Raw genomic sequence first — 27,012 nt, 5'->3', positions numbered from 1 at the left:
TTTAGGTGGAATTGGAGGAATATGCAGCAAAATGTCATTTTAATGTAAAAAAACATCACAATCGAAACATAAAATTTAAAAATAAGATAACTTCACTTTTATGATTAATGATGATTATTTCAAAATCACTATTCATCAAGATTGGTCTCTCAATTCCACTAAAAATATCTTTCAATTTCACCATGAAGATTTCTCATTTTTCACTGTAGAGATCTTTCAATTCCACTGTAAATATCCTCCAATTTTTCATTTAGATTGCTCAATTGGTCTTGGTTTATTCATTGAGATTGCTTAGTTCTTCTATTTTCAGTTCCTTAATTATCTATCACATCTATCTGTTAATTTTCTATTGATGACTAAATTTTATTTCAAGATTTATAAGTTGTTCTATTGAAATCACTCGATCTTCGTCATATTCTAAGAAATAAGATAATCAGGGAAGAGTTAATTCAATCTAACCTAATCAGAATTTGTTCATTCATAATTCAAAACAATTGAGAGTCCTGCCAGGCCCGTATGTTTTTTGGTGGATGCCAACTTACAAAAATTTTTAATACAAGACAGAAAATTGAAGTAAAAAAATTTAGTCAGTATAATAAATAGGACTCTGAGCAAATCATTATTTTTGGTTTGTTTTGCAGCAAGCTTCGGAGGGCACAATAACGTTCAAGCTGATACCAGCAGAGGGAAAAGGAGGCATTCGAGAGAGCAAGGTGCGAGTGAGAGCGCATTTCGATTACTCAGCCTATGGCGATCCCTACATCCCCTGCAAAGAGGCGGGATTGGACTTTGTCAAGGGCGATGTACTACATATTGTCAGCCAGGATGATGCCTACTGGTACGTCACTAACACTTTTTGCCATCATACAAAACGTTCAAAATTACTAATGTATGTTTTATGTATTTATTTAATTCAGTTATTTAGATTTACACAAGTTTCAGAAAATTACCAAAGGTTTATGTCCAAAACAGTTCCTATTCTAATTCATACAACAGATTTATTGAGTTTGGTTACAATGAATTATTCTCTTTAAAGTCTTAGAGCTAAATCGATTTCATGAAACTGATATAATGTTATTACTATATAATGTTATTTACAATGCTACTCTACTTAATGTTAGTATTAGTTAGATGATACTATGATACTAAGTTGAAATGTGACTTACTGGTGAGTCCATGACACGTTTTTCTTTCAAATAAAACAATATAATTACTAGAATAATTTTTTCCTACAGTTACGTTGAAAAGTGGCCATTGCTGCACTGATTACAGAACGCAAAGAATCACTTTTCCGCTCTAGTGCGGGAAAAATTTTTCTGCACTCCAGATTTGCAACATGGCAACGCAAAATACTTAGTAGGTTATATGGAGCAACAGTGCAGCAAAATCAAAATGAAGTTGGTAACAGTGACTGCTGTGGCTGCTATAGTGAGCAGAGGTGCAACCAAGCACAACGCGCTAATTATTAGTTATATATTATAACCAAGGACAGCGACAGCACAGTGCCACCCACACACACAGCACACAGCCGCCTCGCCATTCAAACACACATACATTATTCAGGCAATTTTACCCATAATTACCCACTTTTCATATTCAATGGTAACTGTAGGAAAAACTTAATGTGAAATACGTGCGCAAAGTTCCTCTGCTGCACTCAAGAAACCATTCCGCCCTCGCCTACGGCTCGGGCGTAAACTTTTCTTTCGGTGCAGCAAACTGTCACTTTGCGCACTAGTTGCACAAATAACTATATTCAATTCAACACAATATACATAAAAGAAATCAAAATACAAAAAATCACAATCAAAAATAAATTTCCAATAAAATACAAAAACAGGCTTCATGGTGGGGTGTGCTGAAAAGAAAGAAAGGTGGAAAAATACCCAGTCAACTATGGTTGGATTATTATTTTATTATTATATTACTATCTAGTAAATTACTAGAATAATATTTTATTCAAGCAATAGTGTTTGAACTGAATTAATTTTGTCAGGATCTATTTTTCATCCAATCAGAGAGTTAAACTCTCTCATTGGTTCAGGTATCTATAAAAAGTAGATAATTTTGGAAATCGAAGAAAATTGATCAGAAGTCGATAATTTGAAACATTGAGATCAAATGTGTCATTTTGAGCCCCATTGACCAAGACGCACTCATATAAAACGTTGCTTAAAATTATCTCATTTCATTGGCACACAATCATTAGAACAATTTGGAATTACATTGGAATTACAGTTTTGAACATTCTAGATTGATTTTATGATTTTGAGCACTTCCATGAGCTTGGGAAGTTCTCATTCAAATGGTTGACTATCTTGAATATTCTTGATTATTTATTTGTGAGATTCAAGGTCCTTCCATTGTTCCAGAAATCCAATCACAATATATTTTAAATATTCTACGTTTCATATCAACTGTGTAATTTTGAACTCTTGCACTGGTTCAGAAACGCTACCTAATATAAGATATGTTGATGTTCTTGTGCATTTCAATTCAGTGACACCCAACTAATTATTTCTCACGAATTACAAAAGTTCATTCAAATCTCTATTCATTCACGAGATACCTCACTTGATCCAATCAAGGTCCATAAATACAGGTCATGACACACGTGTTCCTTATGGAGCGGCCATTTTATGGGGTCTTTATGACAGGACATTTGAAAATCCAATCTAATTCAATTTGCTCGTAACAAAATTATGCGTTTTAAAAACAATATTCTAGTTCAGATAATATGTGAATTCAGGTTTTTAATTTTTTAATAATGAAATTTCAATAATAAATGCTTTATTTCATTTATCTATTATTAAAAATTGTTCTTATTCTTGTAACTTGAGGATTATGATTCATAAGGCATTGAGACAAGACAGAAATATGCGAGGCCAACTTCAAAAAGAGTTTTAAGTTCCCGATCAATTAAATCTAAAGGTGCGTACACATATACGCACTTCCAACCCGCACCGAGCACGCTCCGCCCTCGAACCGCCCTCTTTCCTCCATCGAACCACAGTCGCTCCGCCCACGCACCCATCATGAACTTTACGGAAGATGTTAGATCTTCTGCGTTCCTCGCTCGAACCACTGTTGCTCCCCGGTCGATCATCAATCGCTCTGCTGGAGTGACGTTCGGTTGCGGAGCAGAGCGAAAGTCTGTACGCACCGCGAACATGGACAATTCACTTTTAATCAGCTGATGACAAGCTTTTTTATATCTGAATCTTACCGTTTCTGTTAAAATACAGATATAGTCAGCTGATTAAAAGTGAATTGCTCATGTTCGCGGCGCGTATATCTGTACGCACCTTAAGAATCAACAATTCAGTTCCTTGTTGGAATCTAAATATTATTATTCTGTCGGAACAATTTATTTTACAATTCAAAGCCAATCAATATCAACGTTGGTAGACAGAAGGTTGATCACTCACAGGTGAAAGATTCGAAGTGGTGGGGGAAACGCCAGCGTGACGTCACGTGTAGTAAAAAAGTGATAGAATAACCACACTGAGCATACAGTTTATTCACTGTATCTTCAAATACATCGTCGTTTAATCCCCTCAAGATTGACCTAGAACTTAAAAATTCTCCATACTTATAGCGATTGAATCACTGATTCTAATGATGTTGTTAAATACTTCAAGTTCATTCAACTTGTGTGAATAAAGTTAAGTTGAAAGTTTTTCAAGAATCTAAAAACGTGACACGAAAAAGTTAATAAGCTGGAAAAGCGTTAGTAGACAACGTTATACTATTATAATTTCAGATTAACCCATAAAAAATCTTGATAAACCAATGCATTGCAATAATCCGATAAACCGATCCCAATAAATCCGAAGAATTTCATTCATATAAATGCACTGAACATAATGCTGGTATCGAGCACATGTTCTACGAGAATCAAAATATCTCATCCCCGAAATTCACAAGCTGATGTATAGCCAAACTACAAAATATAAACACGACCTAGAAGATGAAGAAACCTTAAGGATTTGAAAGGGAAGGTTAGGAGGTGGGGTTTTTGCTTTTATATGGCAAAATACTTGTATTATTCAATTGTTTTGATAATTATTGTAAAGCAGAAACAGAAATCTTGCATGTCAGAAAATGTTTGTGTTATATAATTTGACTATACGTCACCGTATGATTCTCAAGAATGCGATATTCTACCTACTCTGTACTACAGCCTACGTCACGACTGCAGTTCCCCCACTCCAATTGCATTTCAACTAAAATACTATAGATGAGTGACCAACCTTCTGTCTACTAACTTTGAATCAATATCCCTTGAACAAAATAACACATCATGTTGTTCAATCTATTATGATAACAGCTGATAAATTTGAAAATTGGTGAACTAGAACCCCATAAAATGGCGATTTTGCAATTCATCACGGGATTGTGTCATGACCTGTATCTATAGACCTTGGACCCAATGTACGTGACCTGGCGCCTCGTCTCTTCTGTTTGTATTGTACCATATTTTTATATAGGAGTGAAAAATGCCACTTTTGAGCGAATTGGGTTTTATATAGAAACATTATTTTATTTTAACGTCGCTACTGAATAATTATAATTTTTGTATGTTTACCCCTCAATAATACCTTGGAGACTGGTTTATCCAATTCAATTTTGATTTTGTGATTGAATTGACTAGATACGTAAATAATACAGGAGAGTTTCAAGATGTTTCTGTATAACCTTCACTCTCATAACCTTACTTGTATGCTTCATTGACAAATGCTCAATTTTTTACGGATTTGAACAATTTTCATATTTTTCCCGTAGGTGGCAAGCTCGTAAAGAAGGAGACAGAGATATGCGAGCCGGCTTGATTCCTAGCCGAGCCCTGCAAGAGAGAAGGGTGATGCATGAACGGGCCCAAGAAGACAAACCCACAAAAGAAGAAGGTTAGTCTTGTTCTCTTCTCAACGTCTGCATTCACTCTCTCTCCAGTTGTTCATCATTATTCATTGTTTGAAATCTCTTGATGTTGGTATTGCTCTCTTCTTACATATCTCATCATCATTATTATGTATTATTTGATATTTGTTGATATTGCTCTCTTCTCACATATCTCCGCATCATTATTATGTATTATTTGAAATTCTTTGGTAGTGACAAAAAATAGATGTCAGTGTTGGTAGTGCCCTCTTCTTACCAATTGTCAATATTGGTATTGAAAAGGTATTCTTAGATATTATTGGAAAAAATATCAATCAATGTTCTTTCTATCTGCACCCTTGTTTAAAAAATCTCTCATAGATAAGAATTCAAGACTTTTTCAAAGGAGTTATCAATATTGTATCATTTTGAAATTTGAAATGTTGGTAGTGAAAAATCCTTTAGCTTTTTATTTATTCAGCTTCAGTATTATTTTTCATTATTTAAGTAGTTCGATTCAATGTTATATTTGATTTATTCGTATTATTTATTTTATCTTTAAGTTATTTATTATGATTGAAAACGTATGATGGTGGAGATAGGCTTTACTTAATCAATAATGTTGTAGTTTATGACATCTAGATTATTATTGATACGTATTATTTCTTATTATTACTTTATATATTTTTCCACTTTACAAAGATATTAAAGATAGAAATAATTATTATGATTTTTAACTTTTTTGCTTTATAATAAACTGATGCTATAATTTATTTACACATTTGTTGAAACACAAATTATATCCAGTTTTTAACTGAACTACAGTATTAAAATGAAATTTCTAGTCTTCTTTTTAATTTAAAAAAAAACTGTATTGGTGATCTCATTCAAAAATATCCTGTATTCAGAAGTTTACAACCCGTATTTAAATATTACAAAAATTGAAAACTCAATTATTTAAAAAATAAGATTTGCTGTTGTAAACAGACAGTTAATTTTGGTCTTGGTATGGGATTGTCATATTAAACTTAATCGGAAGTTCTGAACTTAATCCAGATAATACTAATTTGTTAATCATATCGACTCATCAAGTTATTTATTATGTAATATTTAGCGTATGTGCTTCATTTTAAATGACTTAAATTCTATATTTTTCACTATAATAATTTATATGTTTTATTTAGCCTACTTGATATAATCTTGGTTCATGTTTATTTTTTTCACTCAAGTGCCAAATAATGCTATTTATCGTACAAATAATTATTATTTTCTTTTAATCATCCAATATTCGAAATAAGCTTTAACTATTCTTAAAGGTGCTCTCTATTCTTTAAATATATTTCTTAGTTAAATACTTTACTCCACGTTGTGATTGTAACATGAAATTCAATATTATTTTATTACTGTTGTTATTATTTTATTACTTAAATCTATATTTATGTTGTGTTCAATCGTACAATATATTTATTCACTATGTTTATCAATATTTATGTTGTGATCCTGAAGTATCATTCTTATTCAAATGATTATAATATATAGTTGGTAGCTAGTTTTTTAATTATTTTTCAATCGTTTATTTGAAATAAATATGCTAATTATCATCATTCTTCTCTAATAATATTATGAATTTCTAAATTTTGAAGTCTGATTTGAAGTTCATGTCATAAAATATAAACTAATTAACTAGACAGTTTACAACCCGTATTTAAATATTACAAAAATTGAAAACTCAATTATTTAAAAAATAAGATTTGCTGTTGTAAACAGACAGTTAATTTTGGTCTTGGTATGGGATTGTCATATTAAACTTAATCGGAAGTTCTGAACTTAATCCAGATAATACTAATTTGTTAATCATATCGACTCATCAAGTTATTTATTATGTAATATTTAGCGTATGTGCTTCATTTTAAATGACTTAAATTCTATATTTTTCACTATAATAATTTATATGTTTTATTTAGCCTACTTGATATAATCTTATTTCATATTTATTTTTTTCACTCAAGTGCCAAATAATGCTATATATCGTACAAATAATATTATTATTTTCTTTTAATCATCCAATATTCGAAATAAGCTTTAACTATTCTTAAAGGTGCTCTCTATTCTTTAAATATATTTCTTAGTTAAATACTTTACTCCACGTTGTGATTGTAACATTGAAATTCAATATTATTTTATTACTGTTGTTATTATTTATTACTTAAATCTATATTTATGTTGTGTTCAATCGTACAATATATTTATTCACTATGTTTATCAATATTTATGTTGTGATCCTGAAGTATCATTCTTATTCAAATGATTATAATATATAGTTGGTAGCTAGTTTTTTAATTATTTTTCAATCGTTTATTTGAAATAAATATGCTAATTATCATCATTCTTCTCTAATAATATTATGAATTTCTAAATTTTGAAGTCTGATTTGAAGTTCATGTCATAAAATATAAACTAATTAACTAGACATTTTTCAATCCGTCCCAATTGTGAACTTTATTTAAAAATTCATACTTTGAATATTCATTGAATAAATTGTGTTTTATTAATTTAATTTCCCATTTTTCGAATTATTATTCGTTCCATGCATGATAATATAATGTCTGCATGAAAAACAGTAGTGAATGTAGTCTGCCAATTTATTCACTGTTTTCAAATTACTCAATTTTTTTTAATAGTTTACTCATTTTTGTTGAACATTTATCTTCAAAAATTCATAGGAAACTAGACCTCTCAAACTAGGAAAATAGAAAACAATTATTGTTGAAAAGCTTCATTATTCATAAACTGCTTATCTTCACAAATTCATAGGATACTAGACCTCTCAAATTAGGAAAATAGAAAACAATTATTGTTGAAAAGCTTTATTATTTATAAACTGCTTATCTTCACAAATTCATAGGATACTAGACCTCTCAAACTAGGAAAATAGAAAACAATTATTGTTGAAAAGCTTCATTATTCATAAACTGCTTATCTTCACAAATTCATAGGATACTAGACCTCTCAAATTAGGAAAATAGAAAATAATTATTGTTGAAAAGCTTTATTATTTATAAACTGCTTATCTTCACAAATTCATAGGAAACTAGACCTCTCAAACTAGGAAAATAGAAACTAATTATTGTTGAAAAGCGTTATTATTCATAGACTGCTCGATGAAGATAGTTAAAACATTTCTTCTTAGATTATTCAATCATTTTTAATGGCAATCTTATTTTCGCAATAATTATTCTTGACTTATCAATTTGAAAACAATATTAAGAAAACTTGTCAAACTAGCCGCTCAGAAATGACAATTATTGTTTTTTATATTTTGTATGTTTTTGAAAATACATTCATGTGATTTTGATTTTTGTTCTCTCTTCATTTTAGTTTTTAAAGTCATTATTTCCTCTCAATATAGGCTCGTATTACACCAGTAGTTTCCATGAGCAATGAAAGCTTAAGGTTCGTATTAAATTAGGACACCAGTGCGCGGCACCATGAAGGAGGAAGAACGCTGCTTCACTCCCATAATCTAGGTGTCCCAGCGGTGTCCTAGTGTTCAGAGTGAGACACCAGCCAGGCACTGGTGATAACCTAATGTAGTACGATGCTTAATCTTTCCTGTGTTTTTTTTATATTTTGCTGTATTTAGAATACTGTATTGTATATTTTCACCACAAGAGTAATATCAATCAAAGGAATGTACTCGTAGACAATCTTATAATCACTTATGTTTTACTCTTTTCAATTTTCCTTAAAGCTATTAAAACTATTATAAATATTGAAACTCCTTTGGACAAGTCTTATTCTTTAGAAAATCATTTCATAAACTTAGTTTTTAGATTAAATCTACGTTGGTTCAAATATTTATCTACTCTTAATATTTTGTTAAACAAAATGTTCTTTTTTTCTATCAATGATTTTCAACTGACAAAAGCCTTATTCCAGACAAAATGTAGACCTTCTGAATAATGTGCTAATAGAACGTTTATCAGAATAGTACTGCTATGTAGTTTGGGATTTTAACTAAGAAAATTTATTTTTTCTACCTTCTGTCTTGAGCCTATTCTTTCTCATGATGTTTTCTTTAAAAAATTATTGAATCCAGTACTAGAAAGATATCTGTTTTGAATTTCTCCATCATCGTTTATTCTTTCAACCTTATTTCTTCTTTACCTTATTCGTCTTTATAGACTTGAATTCAACTCCGATTTAGTCAGTATGTGTGTTACTCTGTTTCTCACTACTTCATACTTCTAAAGTATTGTTGACATCCAAATACACCAGATAGACAAGTATGACGTAGCTTAAATATACAGAAAATATTTTTTTAAAGTACTTAAATGGGCATATTCACATAGATCAGTAATAATTGAGAACATGGGCACAAATCAATAATAGAACGTGAGATGTGATGTCATCTATGTGAGATGTTGTGGTCTTGTTCCAGAATGAAATTGAAACCCAATATTTGTGTTGCCTTCAATACTCATGGCCGAAACTCACGAAGCGTTTTTTCAGACGAGTCGGCACGGCACGACAGGATAGGAAGCTCTCTGATTGACCGATTGGGCTGTCGTAACGAGAATCAGCCAATCGTAGAGCTTCCTGTACTGTCGTGTCGTGTCGACTCATCTGAAAAAACGCCTCAACCCTTAGATCGTTTTTTCACACAAAACTCAAGTTTCAATGCCTGCATTTGTCGATTATCCCATGAGCACTGAAAGTTGATTGTTGTAAAGACAAACTATTGTTTATTCCAAATATTTTATGAGTGATTTTTTTTTTGTTTCCCACTGTATTAAATTTTCTCATGTAAGCGAAATTCAGGAAGAATAAAGGCAGTCACGACTATTCTGTGTAGATCAAAATAACAAGAAATTGTCAAACCCTGCTATCAATTATAATAAATCAGAAAATATATTTGTTTCTCACACCATTATTAATCGATACTGAATTATTTCTACTATTGATAATAGTTTAAGAAACAAAACTATGGTTACCACAACAACCTGATTACTTTATTTCGATGTTATATCATCACCACTCTCATTTTTATCCAACCGTTATTATCAACTTCAACTGTTTTTAAAATATTGATAGTGATGAAAAAATCTAGTCTCTTTTATTTCTAAAAAAATTGTGAATCTCCGAGTATTTTTATTTATTGATACCATCCAGCATAATAGCACCTTGGACATTACAGAGAGATTTATGAAGAAAATAGAATCATTATTGCAAAAAAGGAGTAAATTTTCATTTTGATCATGAAAATTAAAGAAAATAGACTCCAACACCGCACTGTTTTCAAATTACTTTCAGACTACGTGGAAATAATATATGATGAATTACCGTACCAAAATATTCAATCCAATTACGAAAATTTATTATTAAAATCAGTTGCGACCTGAAAACTTTGACACCAGACCTGAGCCAGGTGATGTTATTATTATTTATTATAATTAAGTTATGAAAGAGCTATTTTTCATGTCGGATAAAGTATTTTTGTGATAGAAATTATAATTTTCAACCAGAATCAAAAATATTAATCTCATATCAGATTTACCGGGATAACTTGAAACTTGAATCACAGCCATCTACAATAGTATTAAATGTGGTGGAATAGGGAAAGTGCAACAATGCCTACCTATCATTTCCACTGAATTCAGAACTTGAATCACACTATTGATTCAAGCTTTGATACTTCTACATTTGATAACTAATTATCACGCTAATTAGCTACCAACGTTGATGTAGATTCACCTTTAATTAAGGAGTCATGTTTTCAATATTACTATCAACTCACAGACTTTGTAAAACTTGGATATTTCTTTATTGTAACAATATTTGAGAAAAGCTGCATAATAATTACTTTGGTGAACATTATATTCGACAAAATAATCATTCAATGAATTAGAAGTTGAAAATACCTAACAAAACACGTAGCACAACGACATTGAAGAAAAAAGAAAAGATTTCAATGGATTTATTGAATTATCCATTATTGACTACCACGGTTAGTGCGTTATTACCTACCTGCATTTCAAATAGAATTGAAAGTTAAACTCCCGTTCAATTGATAATTATGGCAATTCATTTACCGTACTGAAAACTATATAGTTGATATTCAGTTACCCGTGATGTATTACTGTGTTGACTATAAACATACAACTACTGTACTTATTTTAGAGAAATAAAATTTAAAATATTTATAAAATAGAATTGTAGTACCCTTTGAAAATAATATAATTATTATTTTCAAATTGTACTATAATTTTATTTTATAAATACAATAAAGTAGCCCTGAATTCATACATTTCAAAAAATGAAAATATTTTATGAATAATAAAAAAATTGAATTACTGTGCAGTACATTGTATGTTCTATTATCATACGGGTAGTATGATAGTAACCACTCAAAAGAGCTAATCACTTTTAATTGTTAATTATATTCACACAGAAAATGACCATTGTCAATCAATAATTGACATACCGTAATTATTATTAGCATAATTATTATGAATAATGTGGTTGAATTCGATTGAACGTCATAAAACGATACGGAACAAAAGAAAGGAATCTAATAGTCAATTAAAGTCAATCGTATTTAAATTAGTCAATTATACTAGTAGCTCTGTGAACAGTAGACCTCACGCAGTATTCTCATCCACAAGTACCTGATTGAAACTATAGACCTTATGGAAATACAGCAATAGACTGGCTTCTCCACACATCTGTGTAATCACTTGTCAGCTGATTTATGATGAATAATTCTATAGTCTGATTTTTACTCTGATATTGACGTATGAAGGAGGCTCCTTTTTCCTTTTATATTATCCTTGAAATGCAAAATTTCCAAAAATCTTGTATATACGTCGACGCGCAATTTAAAAAGGAACATACCTGTCAAATTTCATGAAAATCTATTACCGCGTTTTCCCGTAAATGCGCAACATAAAAACATTTAAACATGGGAAATGCCAAACCGTCGACTTGAATTTTAGACCTCACTTCGCTCGGTCAATTAAAGTAATTGAACAAAATAGTCAATTAATCTCACAATCTTCATCTTTGTCTTTGGTATCGTGAGATACACTTCAAACCTCTCGACTTGGAAGCACTATCCTTTTCTTAGCAGGCCACGTCCTTGCTAAATCGTTTTAGGCTATGTAGGAATACAGTGATCAATCAAGGAACTACCAGAATATTTCATCTCAATTTATTATGAAAAGTATTATCAACTTAAATCAAGAAAAATAAATTTCCTCGACCAATGGGATATAATTGATCATTATGAACAAGAATCAACAATTAATAGGCCTATGATTTTTGATCAATGAACCATTAAATCTGTATCAGGCCTGGTTTTTAGCATACCAAATAAATGTATTGGACCGTTGAATCTATAAGTTCAACAAAATTAAAATCAAGTGTTCTAGAAACCGAACCTGAGTTACTACTACTACACTACAATAAATAGGATATAATTTACACTATGAACAGAGATATTGTGGAATTTCTCCATATTAAGGTGGAATAAAAGCGATATTGAAAGATATTATAAAATATATTGTTTTCCACATAATTGATTTGAGCCAAAGTAAAGGTTCAATGCACCATCATCAGTGGTATTAGACTTTTGAGACTAGACTATTTAGGCTTTTTTTTGTTAGATGTTTTAGTCTTTCCAACCACTAATGATGATGATACCTCTAGTGCATTGAAACTTTAGATTGGCTCAAATAAATTGCAACTTACAATATCGGTTTTATTTCACTTTAAAATAGGATATATCAATCAATCAATCTCTTTATTCAAAATGTACATGAATGCGTCTTTCTTTATTTATTATTTCCAACTCTGTCAATAAAGCCATCAGCATATTAATAATAATAACTAAAAACACTTCACTTATATGGGCTACTTTTGTACAGATTAATGAAAAAATATAAAAACTTGTAGTAGCCTTTATTAAACCTTAAAATATTTCAACGACTAGTTTCGACCATAGGTCATTTTTAAGTAAAATTATTATTTTATTTTAAAGTTTTTAATAATAGAGGGTACTACAAGTTTTTATATTGTTTTCAATAATAACTACAATAATTTTTTTAAATAAGTGCAATATTTCTAGAGTTTTTAATTTATTGTGATACATTCTGTGATTCATTTAGAGTATACAATCAACCTTCAAAATTAAAAATTTTAAATCATCATTTCTGGACCGAAAATCAAGTGACGACGAAGCAGTGTGTGACTATATAACCTTATCTTTTGGACAACATTAACATTTTATCAAAATTTTTGGAGAGAAATAGTACAGGCTCAGCCTAGTTTTTCCTCCAATGTCATAATTGTATTATGATTATAGTATTTTATACAATAAATAAATAAAATAAAATAAATTTTAATTGAATTGTAATTGGAAAGTGTTGAGAATTCAAAAATAGAATATTCTTCTTCAACAAATGACACCAGACAGTTACATAACGTATCAGACACAGCATTCTAGCCCTAACCACGCCCTCCCACGATTTAATAAAGGCAACTATGGCATTCAATTCAATCATTATTATTATTTATCCTTCAATGTAGTTTGAATAACCAATAAAATTTAACCAAACAAATAATAAACATTAATAGAAACCTAATTAGAACACTAATAAAACCTATTAAAATAGGATATCTCTGCCAATGAAGCCATAAGCATTCCTTTTACTTTTTCCTTCGTCCTGCTACCCTTAAAAGAAGGGAGTTAATTACAGAAAATGTAACAAACAAAAATTAAAAATACACTTATAAAAATAAATCTTATAAACAAAAAATGAAGAATAATAAACAAAGCCATAATAATAATAACTACAATAAATTTTAATTGAAAAGTGTTCAGAATTCAAAAACAGAATATCCTTCTTCAACACATAAACACCAGACAGTTACATAACGTAACAGACAGCATTCTAGCTCTAACCTCGGCCTCCAAGAATCAAATAAAGGCAACTATTAAATTCATCATTCAATCATTATTATTTATCCTTCAATGTAGTTTGAATAACCAATCAAATTTATCCAAACAAATAATAACTAGCCAAACAAATATGTTTTCCAATTTATTAATACACTTTTCTCTATGTGTTCTATCAAGAAACCATCACCTTCAATTCATTAACATTTTGCTCTTCGATATTAACTTGCTATTGATTGATTTCAGACGGGGTGATGATTAGTTGTGTGAACACTGAACCCCGCCTGGGTCTAAGTCTGGACGCCTGCTACCCGGGTTTACCCCTTCCCCCCCTCACGGTGCACCTGCCCCTGTCCCCCTGCACTCTCCCAGATGAGGAGGGCATCGCCGTCTCCGACTGCCAGTCCAAGAACACCAAGACCAAGAAGATCATCTATGACGCTGAGGAGCGTGAGGACTTTGACCGCGAGGAGATACCCACTTATGAAGAGGTAATATCAATTTTCATGTATCTATATATAAAAGCGAAATGGCACTCACTGACTGACTGACTGACTGACTCACTCATTCGCAGAACTAAAGATCTACCGTACCAAAAACGTTCAAGTTTGGTAGGTATGTTCAGTTGGCCCTTTAGAGGCGCACTAAGAACGGATTTGGAAAAAATTCCAAAGATACGCCCAAAATCTGCGTTTTTCCAGCGTTTATTGAGCGTTTTCTCAGCTTTATCGAGAACAAATGAACAGAAAATGTTCAAATTTAGTACAGAAGCTCAGCTAGGCTGTAATAATGTTGTGTTAGAAGGAATTTGCAATAACGTCAAAGATACGCACAAAAATAGCGTTTTTTCCAGCGTTTTTTTTTTGCTTTTTCTCAGATTTATCGAGAACAAATGAACAGAAATTGTTCAAATTTAGTACAGAAGCTAAGCTAGGGTGTAATAATTAGAAGGAATTTGAAATAACGCCAAAAGATACGCCCAAAATCTGCGTTTTTCCAGCGTTCTTTTACGCTTTCTCAGCTTTATCGAAAACAAATGAACATAAAATGTTCAAATTTACTACAGAAGCTTAGCTGGGGTGTACTAATGTTGTGTTAGAAGGAATTTGAAATAACGCCAAAGATACGCCCAAAATTAGCGGTTTTTTGCGTTTGGGTGATTGAATCGAGCGAGGAAGTACTTTGACTTTCTCATGGAATTAAGGATGCTGAAATGAAAAATGCAGGCGAGCGAAACGAGCCCGCTGACCTCATTTTTGGACGATCCAGTCGGGGGTCCAGGAGGGGCTAGACGGATATGGTGAGCGAAGCGAGCCTGACGGCTAGTTATATATAAGTTAAAAGAGTTCAAGTTTAAAAAATTATGTTACTGTCTAGAGAGCTCAGTCAAGACTGACTCCCACTACTCGTTTATTACAGATCTCAATATCTTATCATTATGAGATAGTAATGCTGTAAACAAGGGAAGAGCGGCAGCTCGCCTAACTTATAGACTCATAGGTCAACAAAATAAATTAGAAACATTTGGGTTTCCCTGAAGAATTTTTTGGCATATTTAGCCTAGAGACATTGCTGTGTCCGACCTGCAACAACTGAGCTTCTAATTGAGAATCCAAAATCCACTCAACACCCAATGTGCAATTAATTAAATTCCAATTATCGTTTGTGATTTCAAAACTGCTTAGAAATCTTGAATACTTCATAAAACACTTCGTGGTTGGAATATTTTTGTGATCTTGATTTTGAAATTTCTTCATGAAATATTCACTTTCAAAGAAAATGTTGTCAAACAGATGATATAACACATAGAATTTTTCCGCAAAGTGAAATTAGTTATTTGTGCAACTAGTGCGCAAAGTGACAGTTTGCTGCACCGAAAGAAACGTTTACGCCCGAGCCGTAGGCGAGGGCGGAATGGTTTCTTGAGTGCAGCAGAGGAACTTTGCGCACGTATTTCACATTAAGTTTTTCCTACAGTTACCATTGAATATGAAAAGTGGGTAATTATGGGTAAAATTGCCTGAAATGCATCAAATGTTTTTCTGTGTAATTTTATTATTGATAAAAACCTTAATCCTAAAATCCTAAAGTCCTCGTTGTCCTTGGTTATAATATAATTATAATGAATAATAATTAGCGCGTTGTGCTTGGTTGCACCTCTGCTCACTATAGCAGCCACAGCAGTCACTGTTACCAACTTCATTTTGATTTTGCTGCACTGTTGCTCCATATAACCTACTAAGTATTTTGCGTTGCCATGTTGCAAATCTGGAGTGCAGAAAAATTTTTCCCGCACTAGAGCGGAAAAGTGATTCTTTGCGTTCTGTAATCAGTGCAGAAATGGCCACTTTTCAACGTAACTGTAGGAAAAGTATTTTGCGTTGCCATTTTGCAAATCTGTAGTGCAGAAAAATTTTTCCCGCACTAGAGCGAAAAAGTGATTCTTTGCGTTCTGTAATCAGTGCAGCAATGGCCACTTTTCAACGTAACTGTAGGAAAAATATTAAATTTCATGTACAATATTAAGAAGGTGAAACGCGACTTTCTTGCTTGAGCAAAACAGTTGTCGGTAAAATCACTTCACTTGTAAGTGTGAAGGCTACTTCATTAAAAATATTAAATAAGAAGACTAAGTAATTGTCATTAATTGTAGTTATTACAAATAATTAAAAACAATATAAATAACATGAAGTACCTTTTCACTTTTTCTTTTTGTTTTGTATTTAGAACATTTCAAGCAACTACTTTAGGCCTATTCAAGTTTAAATGAGAAAATGGCCAAAGGCCGAAAGTAGTTGTTTGAAATGTTCTAAATGAAAGGGTATTTCATGTTTTTTATATTGTCTTTAATAACAGTTGATATTATTAGACGAAAATCCAAATTAAATGTTGCATATCCCCCCGAAGACTTATGCTACTTCATATATTGACAACAGGGTTAACAGCTAGATGGAGATTCGATGAGAATAGCTAGAGCTAGCCGGGCTGACAAATTATTTTTGGATAGTAGCTCTTATCGAATTTCCATCTAGCTGTTGACCATGTTGTCAATATTTGCAGTAGCAGAAGTATTCGAGGTGATTTGTAGCATTTAATTTGAATGTTCGTTTAATAACAATGATACATTAATTAGCATTCAAATAAATACATCTTATCATTAATTTCCATCTGCAGTTATCGCAGTTATTTTATGCATCCCGACACATAGACTCTATAGTGAGCCAGATGGAATTAAATAGAGAATGCATTTATTCAAATGCTAATTAATATATAATTATTATTTAACGAAGAATTTTCGTTAAATAATAATTATATCTATAGTGAGATGCTACACGATAGTTTAAGGAAATTAATCCAAATATGTAAAGGACTTTTTTCCATAGTGTAAATGTTTTTTTATGTTTAATAAATACCTCTGACATGGGTTACATGACAGAGAAAAAATAAATCGATCATTTTGCAAAATCAGTAAGGAAGTTTTACGCTCGAATTACTCGTAGACCTACATTATTAGTAGCCTAGCACATAATTATTTGTCATCATGCCAAGTTGTGTGATTTTTGTGTTGTATGCTCTTATGAGTTGGATTTGAGAAAATTGTAATTTGAATTGTTGTTGTTTAGGTGGCCAAACTATACCCGAGAGTGGGGCTACCGCGCCCCATCGTCCTGATTGGTCCCCCGGGAGTGGGTCGCAACGAACTGAAGCGCCGCTTGATCGCTACCGATCCCGACAAATTTCGCACCCCAATTCCATGTAAGTTATGAGCAAAATCATATTTATATTCACACTCTTTCACATCTTATACTCAGCTATAGATTCACATTCCACCACATTTTACTCCAACTTATATCAGGCTTATTCAACTTATATCAGGAACTTTTCCGGATATTCTCAAATTAGCGAAAGTTATTCCACTCTATAAGTCTGGCATTAAAAATGATTTAAATAATTATAGACCTATAAACCTTCTTAGTTTCATTTCTAAGGTCATCGAGAAATGTTTCAAGAAGCAATTGACCAAGTACCTTAAAAACAATAACAGTTGGGAAAATGTGTACAGAGTAGCTTCAAGTGAGCTAAGACAATTGAAAAGCTGGTTTTATATCAATATACTCAGCATGAATACAAAAAAAAAACCAAGTGTTTGCATATTTTTCTGCGTGACAGTCGTGCTCCCCCTACCAACTTGGAATTGAGGGTTCACACGTGCGGGGCTGATTAGGGTAATGCGTGTGGCTGTGATTTAATAGAGACTGTCTATGAATATAAATATATAGGCATTCATATAGATAGTCGTGATGGAGCTCTCATGTTAGATACCTTAATAGTAGGCTGAGAAAAATGATTTATGTGTTCAACCAGCTTAGGGGAATCCTTAATATAAATCATTTGAGAACAGTGTATTATGCGTACATTCAGTCCATTATTTCCTACGGTATTGTCCTTTGGGGAAGTGCACCCAAAGCGTTGTTAGATCAAATATCAGTGACTCAGAAAACTATAATAAAAGTTGGCCTTGGTCTATGCAGAAGATTTCCATCCGTACGATTGTTTCAGGTCTTCAACGTTTTCAGAATCAGGCAGCTATTCATTAAATCAGTATTGATGTACATGTTCAAGAATAAAATATATTTCAATTCAGAGTCCAATCATCATTACATGACAAGACTTTCATCACTCGGGTCTTCAACGAAACACACGTTCAGCCTGTGATAGGAATATATCATACCTATGCCACACTATTATGAATAACATTCCTCAAGAAATAAGTCAGTCGGGCGCATGTAGTTTATCAAAATATAAATCAATAATTACAAATTGGATAAAAACGCTGAATGAAGATCAATGTGAACGGCTACTTTAATCTATTTATCAATAGGATATTGGTTACTTCTAATGTTTGGATATTCTCTTTGTCCCAATCAATATATCTTTTTGCCTAGCGGTTCACCTTGTGATGACCAACGTGTCTGTGGTGTGTGTGTGTGTCTGTGGTGTGTGTGTGTGTGTGTATGTGGTGTGTGTGTGTGTGTGTGGTGTGTGTGTGTGTGGTGTGTGTGCGATTATGAAATTGAAAAAACTTATTTCTCTTAAGTTCAATCAGGAAAAAAATGTATACTTTAATCACACAGTACTGGACTCATTGACCCACGAACAGGCCAAAAAGGTCTATGTGGGCTCTTATATTTCATTAAATAGAGTGAATCCACTTGGGATAGGTGCAATAAGATAAGTTATACCACAATAAAATATGCTAAAACATTGTTGAACTGGATTAAACTAGGAATATTATTATCATAAATATAATATAGATATATCTGGTAGTAATATATTATATCAGTAGTATATTATTCATGATAAACTAGTTGAGAACATTGTATGTAGAAATACACTTTCACCTCAATGAAGATTAATTCAAATTAAGGGTGTTTATAATTTTCTCAACTTGAACTTTCCTTTCCAGGCTTTGAGGATGGTGAGAACACCTCAGCTAAAACCTTACATAATCTACATAAAGCCTCCCGATTTTGAAGGCTTAAAAGAAACAAGAAACACTGCATTTGCTCGTTCAACATTTGATGAGAATAATTCGAGAGGATTTACGGTAATGCTCTACGCATTTTCAAATACTTTTATCTTATTCGTGATGGGTAATTTACGCAGAAATCACATTTTCCATGAAATAATGCATTATCTTCTGAGTAGGCCTACTATTAAGCTCTACTTCAGTTATTTTTTAAAGACCACACTCAAATAGGTTACAGTCACTTTTAATAGAGTCATGAATTTATAAGCAGATAATAGCTTTTGTATGATATTGTATCCAGTGAAATATAATTTGGATTACTATTTGAATCTCTATCCTATCCGTTTAATCTCTAGGCATTATCTCATTTTACAGATGGAATTAAATAGAGAATGCATTTATTCAAATGCTAATTGATATATAATTATTATTTAACGAAAATCCTAAATAAATGCTGTAAATCACCCCGAAGACTTCTGCTACTGCAGACGTCTAGCTGTTAACCCTGTTGTCAATGTCTGCAGTAGCAGAAGTCTTCGGGGTGATTTACAGCATTTATTTAGGATTTTAGTTAAATAATAATTATACCTTATCTCATTGTTCTTCCACATATGTGTAAGGCTATAGGCTACTCACACTAACGTGATTCAAATCATGAAGCGAAAAAAAACAACTTTTTTTTAGGGTGGTACCCACATGAGCTTCAGGCTTGAGGGTGGGTAATTAGACGGATGATGATGAGTGATGAGTTTAGCTACAGCTTTACGTGGGTTCCGAACCATCGGAAAGTCATTATAAGGAATATATTATACAATTGTATTGTTAATTGTTTTCTGCGTTCTCAGTTGTTGTGTCTGCTGTTTTCTATTCGATTTTCAACTTTTTGCTCAATTAGCTTCAACCATCTCTGTAAAGAGTGTTCTTTTTTATCATTTTCATGATAAAGATCAATTTTTAATAAAAATCAATAAATTTTTATCATTGTACCGCAATGACCGCAGCTAATCATTATAATCTATTGTGCAGCTCGTACCTCTGTATTATAAAATATGTACTTAGAAGAAATTCAAACTGACAGCGTCTACATATTAAAATTATTGCTGTCAGTATAATATTGTGAAAAGATTATCTTATTAATCAAAGACAGAATAAAGTTCATTTTTATTCACATTTTCTTCATATGTTTATTTCATTTCTTTTAGAGGACTTCCTTGGAACGTATAGCTAGGAGTTCGTTCAGTATAATTCTGAAAAAAAATATTGTATTAATTGTCGTATTATTCAAAGGCAGAATAAAGTTCACTTTCATTTTTATTTCCATATCTTTATTTCATTTCTTTTAGGCTGGTCACACACCGATTAGTCAAGACAAGACTAGTCACGTTTAGTCACAATACTTCACATTGCTGCTCATGACGCAACACACATTGATTAGTAATTGTAATTAGACATGACTCCATAAGCAACTATGTGAAGTATTGTGACTAAACGTGACTAGTCTTTGACTAACCGGTGCCTAGCCTTAGAGGACTTCATTGGAACGTATAGCTAGGAATTCGTTCAATATAATTCTGAAAAGATTATTGTATTAATTGTGGTATTATTCAAAGGCAGAATAAAGTTTATTTTTATTTTCATTTCATTTCTTTTAGAGGACTTCCTTGGAACGTATAGCTAGGAATTCGTTCAGTATAATTCTGAAAAAAATAATTGTCGTATTATTCAAAGACAGACTAAAGTCTATTTTCATTTTCATTTCCATATATGTTCATTTCATTTCTTTTAGAGGACTTCCTTGGAATGTATAGCTAGAAATTCGTTGGTTTTTCATTTTCCATCGATTAATTGTGATGTTTCTGTGTTGCAGGACGACGAATTCCACGACATAATCCACAGCAGCAAACGAATCGAGTTCCTTTACAGCCACTTGTTCGACGAGACCATAGTGAACGCAGACCTTTCGTCGGCTTTCGAGCAACTGGTCTGTGCGGTCAGTCGCGTCGAAACGGAACCGCTCTGGGTACCTGCCTCCTGGGTACAGTGAGCTGCCTATCTTCAGTCTAAAGTCAGTCTACCACTCTATTCTATCTACACGTCTATGCTACTTATCCACTATGCTACTGTCTTATATGGTGAACACTTTTTCATATCAGGATAGTTTACACTATGTCTGGATTTGACGTCATCGTTCAACGAATACTAATCTATCGAGATGTATATTGATTATATCGAGGTATCGATTTGTTCAATTTCATTATTACAATCAACAATCAATATAACTTAGGTTTCTGTATATATAGGCTTATTAGCTATCTATAACCGCGTTAATAATGCTATTCACCAATACTTCACAAGAATTTGAAGACAAATTAAGGGTACACGAAGTGGAAACAACATGCAAATATAATCAGCTCCAATCTGAACTAACTTTTCTGTGTTTGTCAAACCTTACATTTTCATATTTTCTTTAGAAAATATGTGTTATTTTCTTGCATTTAAATTTAAATAAAATAGGCCTACATGTTCATCGATATCGAGATGTAGTCGACAGTTATTAGCTTGGAGAAGAGGCAGAGATGTAAAATTTGAGGTTAACTTTGCTAAATAATTTTGTAGTTTTTGTCTTTGAAAGTTCAGAAGTTCTAAATAAGGACTGAAGTACCTTTTCCTTGAGTTAAAAATGGTCAAAAGCAATCAAATAAATCTGAACAATTAATTATAATAATACCAAGAACAAATCGATATATCGACTCGTACATCTCGATAAATTAGTATTCGTTGAACGATGACGTCAAATCCAGACGTAGCGTAAACTATCCTGATATGAAAAAGTGTTCACCTACTTATATCTCCTGGGTACAGTGAGCTGGTTTCTTCACTCTAAAGTCAGTACCACTCTATTCTATCTACTCGTCTATGCTACTTATGTGTATGCTCCATCTACTGTCTTAAAGTCCAGTCAAGGAAGGGTTATAGAGGGAAAAGTTTGGAAGACAATTTTTGACCCCGCAGTTCTGTTTAGGGTAGTAAGGAGGTAAACATATTAAAAGTCCTCACTCCTAAACCCCCTGTACTAAGGGTGTGGGGGTGGTTTGAAAGTACTATATTTTGATTTTTTGCACATATCTCGAACAATATGCGTCTTTAGAAAATTTTTGTGTAATACAAAACTGAAGCTTACAAATTGGTCTACAAGTTTCATGTGTAACTTTTTTCCATATCTCTCTTAGTTTTCTAGGTATGAGTTCTCGAAGGTCACATTTTCAAGAAAACCCCTTCCGGCTTCGATTTTTTTTTTTTGACCTTATAACTTTTTAACGATTGATTGAAAAAATAATCATGAGCTCATAGAGCATCATATTCTCTTTATTTTCATGTATTATTTCATTATTATACGCATCTCCCTGCGATTGTTGCATCCGTTCTAGTGTTGAGTGTAAAATCTTCAGTTTAACAACAATAGATCAATTGACAGGGAAATTTGGAGGGAAAGTTTAGAACACAATATTATACTTTGCAGCTTAGTTTTGGACCAGTTAGAAGGTGAACATATCAAAAGTCCTCATCCCTACCCCTTGTGCTTAAGGGATGAGGGTGGTTTAAAAGTTTCGTTTTTTCATTTCTGGCTTACACGTATGTATCTTGGAAACAATGCATTTCAGCGACATGACTCAATGCATTTCAGCGACATGACTAACTGAACAAAAATGAAGCTAATTAAATGTCCTACAAGTTTTGTATAGTAGAGTTTTGTAATATCTAAATGCATTGTTTCCAAGATACATACATGTAAGCCAGGTAAGCATATCAAAAGTCCCCACCTCTACCCTCTGTGCTAAGGGTGTGGGGCTGGTTCAAAGGTACCATTTTTTTCAAAACTGGAGATTCCACCCTCAATACTAAAGCTAATAACAGTCGTAGGGAAATGCGTAAAAGTGTGAAATTATGCATCAAATTGAAGACTATAATTTGCTCTATAAACTCATCAGCATGGTTTTCTCCATCGATTTTTAAAACGTTATAAGAGGAAAATAGAAAAAAATTGGAGGCGAACGTATTTTTTCAAAATGTCACACCTTCAAGAGCGGATATCTCGAAAATTATAGAAGATATAGAAAAAGTTGTGAGATAAGTATTGTAGGAAATTATGTGAGCTTCAATTCTGTATAGAACAGTTTTCACAACTTACCCTTAGCACAGGGGGTAGAGGTGGGTACTTTTGATATATATACCTCTTTACTACCCTGAAAATAACTGCAAGGTCAACAATTGTCTTCCAAACTTTTCCCTCTATAACCCTTCCTTGACTTGACTTCCAGACTGGACTACCAGACTGACTTCCACAGTGCCCTGACTCTTCACTACCCTGAACATAACTGCAGGGTCAAAAATTGTCTTCCAAACTTTTCATTTTTTACCCATTTTTGAGAATTCATTTCCTGGACTATTATGTCTACATACGTCTACTGAAATATATCCCGGCTGAAGTATGACAGTCGTAAAGCCCATTGACGGCTTAAATGGTATATATTTTTAAAAAAAACCTAGGTTATATTCAAGTGAATCCCTCTTTGTTGAATTTAATGTAATGACAATAAGGCAACTTCATTTCAAAAGACTTCTTAAACATATTGTGAAAAACAAAGATACATTTATCAGAATGATAAACTGTTTTATAACTTAAGACCTGACACATCTTTGAAATATATTATCCACGATTCAAAGTTGAGCTTTCTAAGAAGACAGATCATGTATATGAGCACTAGATTTATAAATATTTTACCTTTTGATTTTGAATTAAACGTCCAAGATAGAATGATTGATACTTGGATTAAGGAGAGGTTCTTTTTTCACTGGGAGCGGAATGGTGGTAGTGCCAATTTGATTTGTCTTTTTTCTCATTTAAAAATTTTTTCTCATTTAATTTTGTTTTTCATTAGTTTTTAAGATATCTATGTATTTACTCGTTTATTCTTTTCAGTTGATCTACTTTTTCAAGTTTTTAATTTTCTTTTTATTTATTTATTTATTTAATACTCCCACCAGCGGGCAAGATGTTTTTTCTTTTGCTGGTGGCGCCTAAAAAATTCTACTTTTATCTTAGGTTTTCATGATTAGTCAAGTTCTATTCTATGTTATTTCTTAGTTTAAGATATTATGTTTTTGTTAGACTTGTCTATTTCAAATTTTTGTAATTTACGAATTTTTTGGCAAATAAATTTCAAATTTCAAATTCAGGCGAAGTGGAACTTCCATCAGGAACTCTCCACCAATAAAAACTATACGAATAATAATAATCTAACGTCTAATCCAAAGTTTAGTGGTGTTTTATAATGAGCCTTGTATTTCTTATGCAGGATCTGGTCATCATAATCGGCATCTTGTGGAAAATGGTGAATTATCTGAATGCATCACAAAGAACATTGGGATTGCAGAAGATAGCATCGCGCTTATTTCGCGTCTCAAGCTTTATTTCAGCTTCTCAAAAAGCAACCAAACGGATAGGATGGTTATAAGCGGCTCCGTAGTTATTAGCACTGAGCTAGATTGAGAGCATCTGAAGAAAGCGCTAGACAAGGGTTCCGTCTAATTTTCGACAGGCTGGTGGTGAGTTGAGATGATTTTCAACCAATATTCAAGTACTGTTCAACTTTGTTAGGTTGGCAGTAAACTGAGGACAATGCATTGAAATTACATTATTTTGTAACAAACGAGACGAACCGCTACTGTCTAAATCAGAGCCATCTCCTGTTAGTTATTTAGCTCAGTGGTTATTAGCATCTTGCTACTGCCGTAATACTTACATTTTGTATAATATTGTTGAAAATCTGTTCACTTTCCTACTGTTGTAATATTTGTTGTTGTTGTTAATTGTTTGTATTTAATGCGCTTGCTTTTAATAACATAACTATAAAATTATTCAGTTTTTGTAATGTATCCTGTTGTAACGTGTTTTTATAATAACGGTTATTATTGTAGGTTTTTGAATCTGATAACTAATGTGTGCGACCTTGAAGCAAACAGAACCTAGCATTTCGATCGGGTAACTAGTTGCAATACTAGAACTATAATATAACAATACTAGTTACTACTCAAACAGTTTCTAGTTTTTCTCTGGAAAACGTTCAACTCTAATATAGGTCCCAAGCATAGTTATTGTCCTGTGATAAGTAATAGATTATAATATTGAAAGTAATAGTTAGCTGTAAAATTATTATTGAAGCGCTGGGTAAAATGGTGGTATTGTTTGGTGTTGTCACATTCATTAGATAAAGCTTTGGAGTTGTCCTTGTGAAGATTTTTTAGGATTGTTAAAGTTTCAATTCGTTTGGTTTTATTCTCTGGCTAGTTTTAGAGACGTTTTATTGTTTGACGAATGTTCAACAATAAATGGCAAACTTGCTGGTGAAATTTCTTGTGAAGAAATTTATTGATTTTGCAGGAAAATAAACTATTCCCTCTTAGAATCAATTACCGTATTGGAAATTATGAAACGATAATGGTAGGCTAACTCGCGTTTTTCTGAAATTATCACAATTTCAGAAAAATGAATTTCTCCTACTCAGAATCATTAAAAACCTATCGAATCAGTATCAATATTATATCAGAGTCATCTCTGAATATGAATAATTTCATGGCAACTTTTCTTTTATAACAATACCATTTTTATTTCTCGTATTTTTCTCTTAACTCGAATCATTGAATCACGCTTATACTCAGATTGATAACAGTTCATATTAAACGTGATATTATAAATTTTGTTACTTATCATTAAAATAAATAGCCTATTTATTTATTGATGAATTGCATTAACTGGATTACCTAGAGCTTTTGCCAAATATCTCACTATAAAAGGAATATTCTATCGATAAGATTGTACTATAATTATGTATTTGATAATAAATCAATATCACCAAACAAAATTTCTATGGATTGATCATGTCTCCAAATATGTTACAATATCAAAATATCTACTCTAATGTCAAGTTTTGAAAATTTGTCATTCACTGTTCGACAATCACAACCAATCTAGGTGTTATGAGACAAACATAATGTATAGGAAAAAATATATTTATTTTTTCAATTCAACTTTCAAGTAAAATCTGCTGAATGATCTAGCCCCATTCACAATTGCAGAAGAATTCAGCTTTTTCAGTCAATTCGATAGCATGCGTAAAATTGATGACAACATAAAAGTTGAATAAGAAAACGAAATTTGTATTTATTTTGAATTCTAATAATTTTCTAAGCTTTTTCATATCAGAGAATGGTTAAAATATAATATCTTTAAAATCTTGAAACTCGATCCATTTAATGGAATTCTTCTTCCCAATAAATATTGTACTTACATAGACTTGTATTTTTATCAGCAGTATTTAAAAGTACAACTTTGTCTAAATTTACGAATTTTTCCACCGGTATTTATGAAAATAAGATATACATTATTAAGAGTGAATGTTTATTAAATTCTTAATTATTAAGAGAGATACTTTTTGCTCGTTGCTATGTGTATGACAACAATTAAATGAGTATTGTACATAGCAAATATTATTACTTTTCTAATTGTTTATGTAGCTTAGCCTACTTTTTTTGCTTAATCGTTTTTCCTATAATATGAATTCAATTTCAAAACATTTTATGTGTT

The 27,012-nt window shown here is 32.0% G+C and overlaps 1 protein-coding gene and 1 long non-coding RNA gene across 2 annotated transcripts in view; one reads left to right on the top strand and one right to left on the bottom strand.

The window, feature by feature from the left end:
* Nucleotides 1–26,605, top strand: part of LOC111051252 (MAGUK p55 subfamily member 7) — a 40,995-nt gene extending 14,390 nt beyond the window's left edge. Inside the window, exons 5-12 of the mRNA XM_039431330.1 lie at nt 642–838; nt 4,786–4,907; nt 14,084–14,328; nt 17,461–17,593; nt 18,784–18,815; nt 19,305–19,445; nt 21,235–21,432; nt 24,725–26,605. Coding sequence (XP_039287264.1) covers nt 642–838; nt 4,786–4,907; nt 14,084–14,328; nt 17,461–17,593; nt 18,784–18,815; nt 19,305–19,445; nt 21,235–21,411 — 1,047 coding nt within the window. The 3' untranslated portion in view covers nt 21,412–21,432; nt 24,725–26,605. The remainder of the gene's footprint in view (nt 1–641; nt 839–4,785; nt 4,908–14,083; nt 14,329–17,460; nt 17,594–18,783; nt 18,816–19,304; nt 19,446–21,234; nt 21,433–24,724) is intronic.
* Nucleotides 7,377–8,871, bottom strand: LOC120351771. The gene is made up of 2 exons (XR_005571515.1): nt 7,797–8,871; nt 7,377–7,614 (listed from the first exon to the last, which is right to left on the bottom strand). It is a non-coding gene; the product is annotated as an uncharacterized LOC120351771 (long non-coding RNA).
* Nucleotides 26,606–27,012: the final 407 nt, after the last annotated feature.

The sequence above is a fragment of the Nilaparvata lugens genome, chromosome 6 (genome assembly GCF_014356525.2).
Source record: "Nilaparvata lugens isolate BPH chromosome 6, ASM1435652v1, whole genome shotgun sequence".
Lineage (NCBI taxonomy): Eukaryota > Metazoa > Arthropoda > Insecta > Hemiptera > Delphacidae > Nilaparvata > Nilaparvata lugens.
This window is presented reverse-complemented; position numbering and strand designations above follow the sequence as displayed.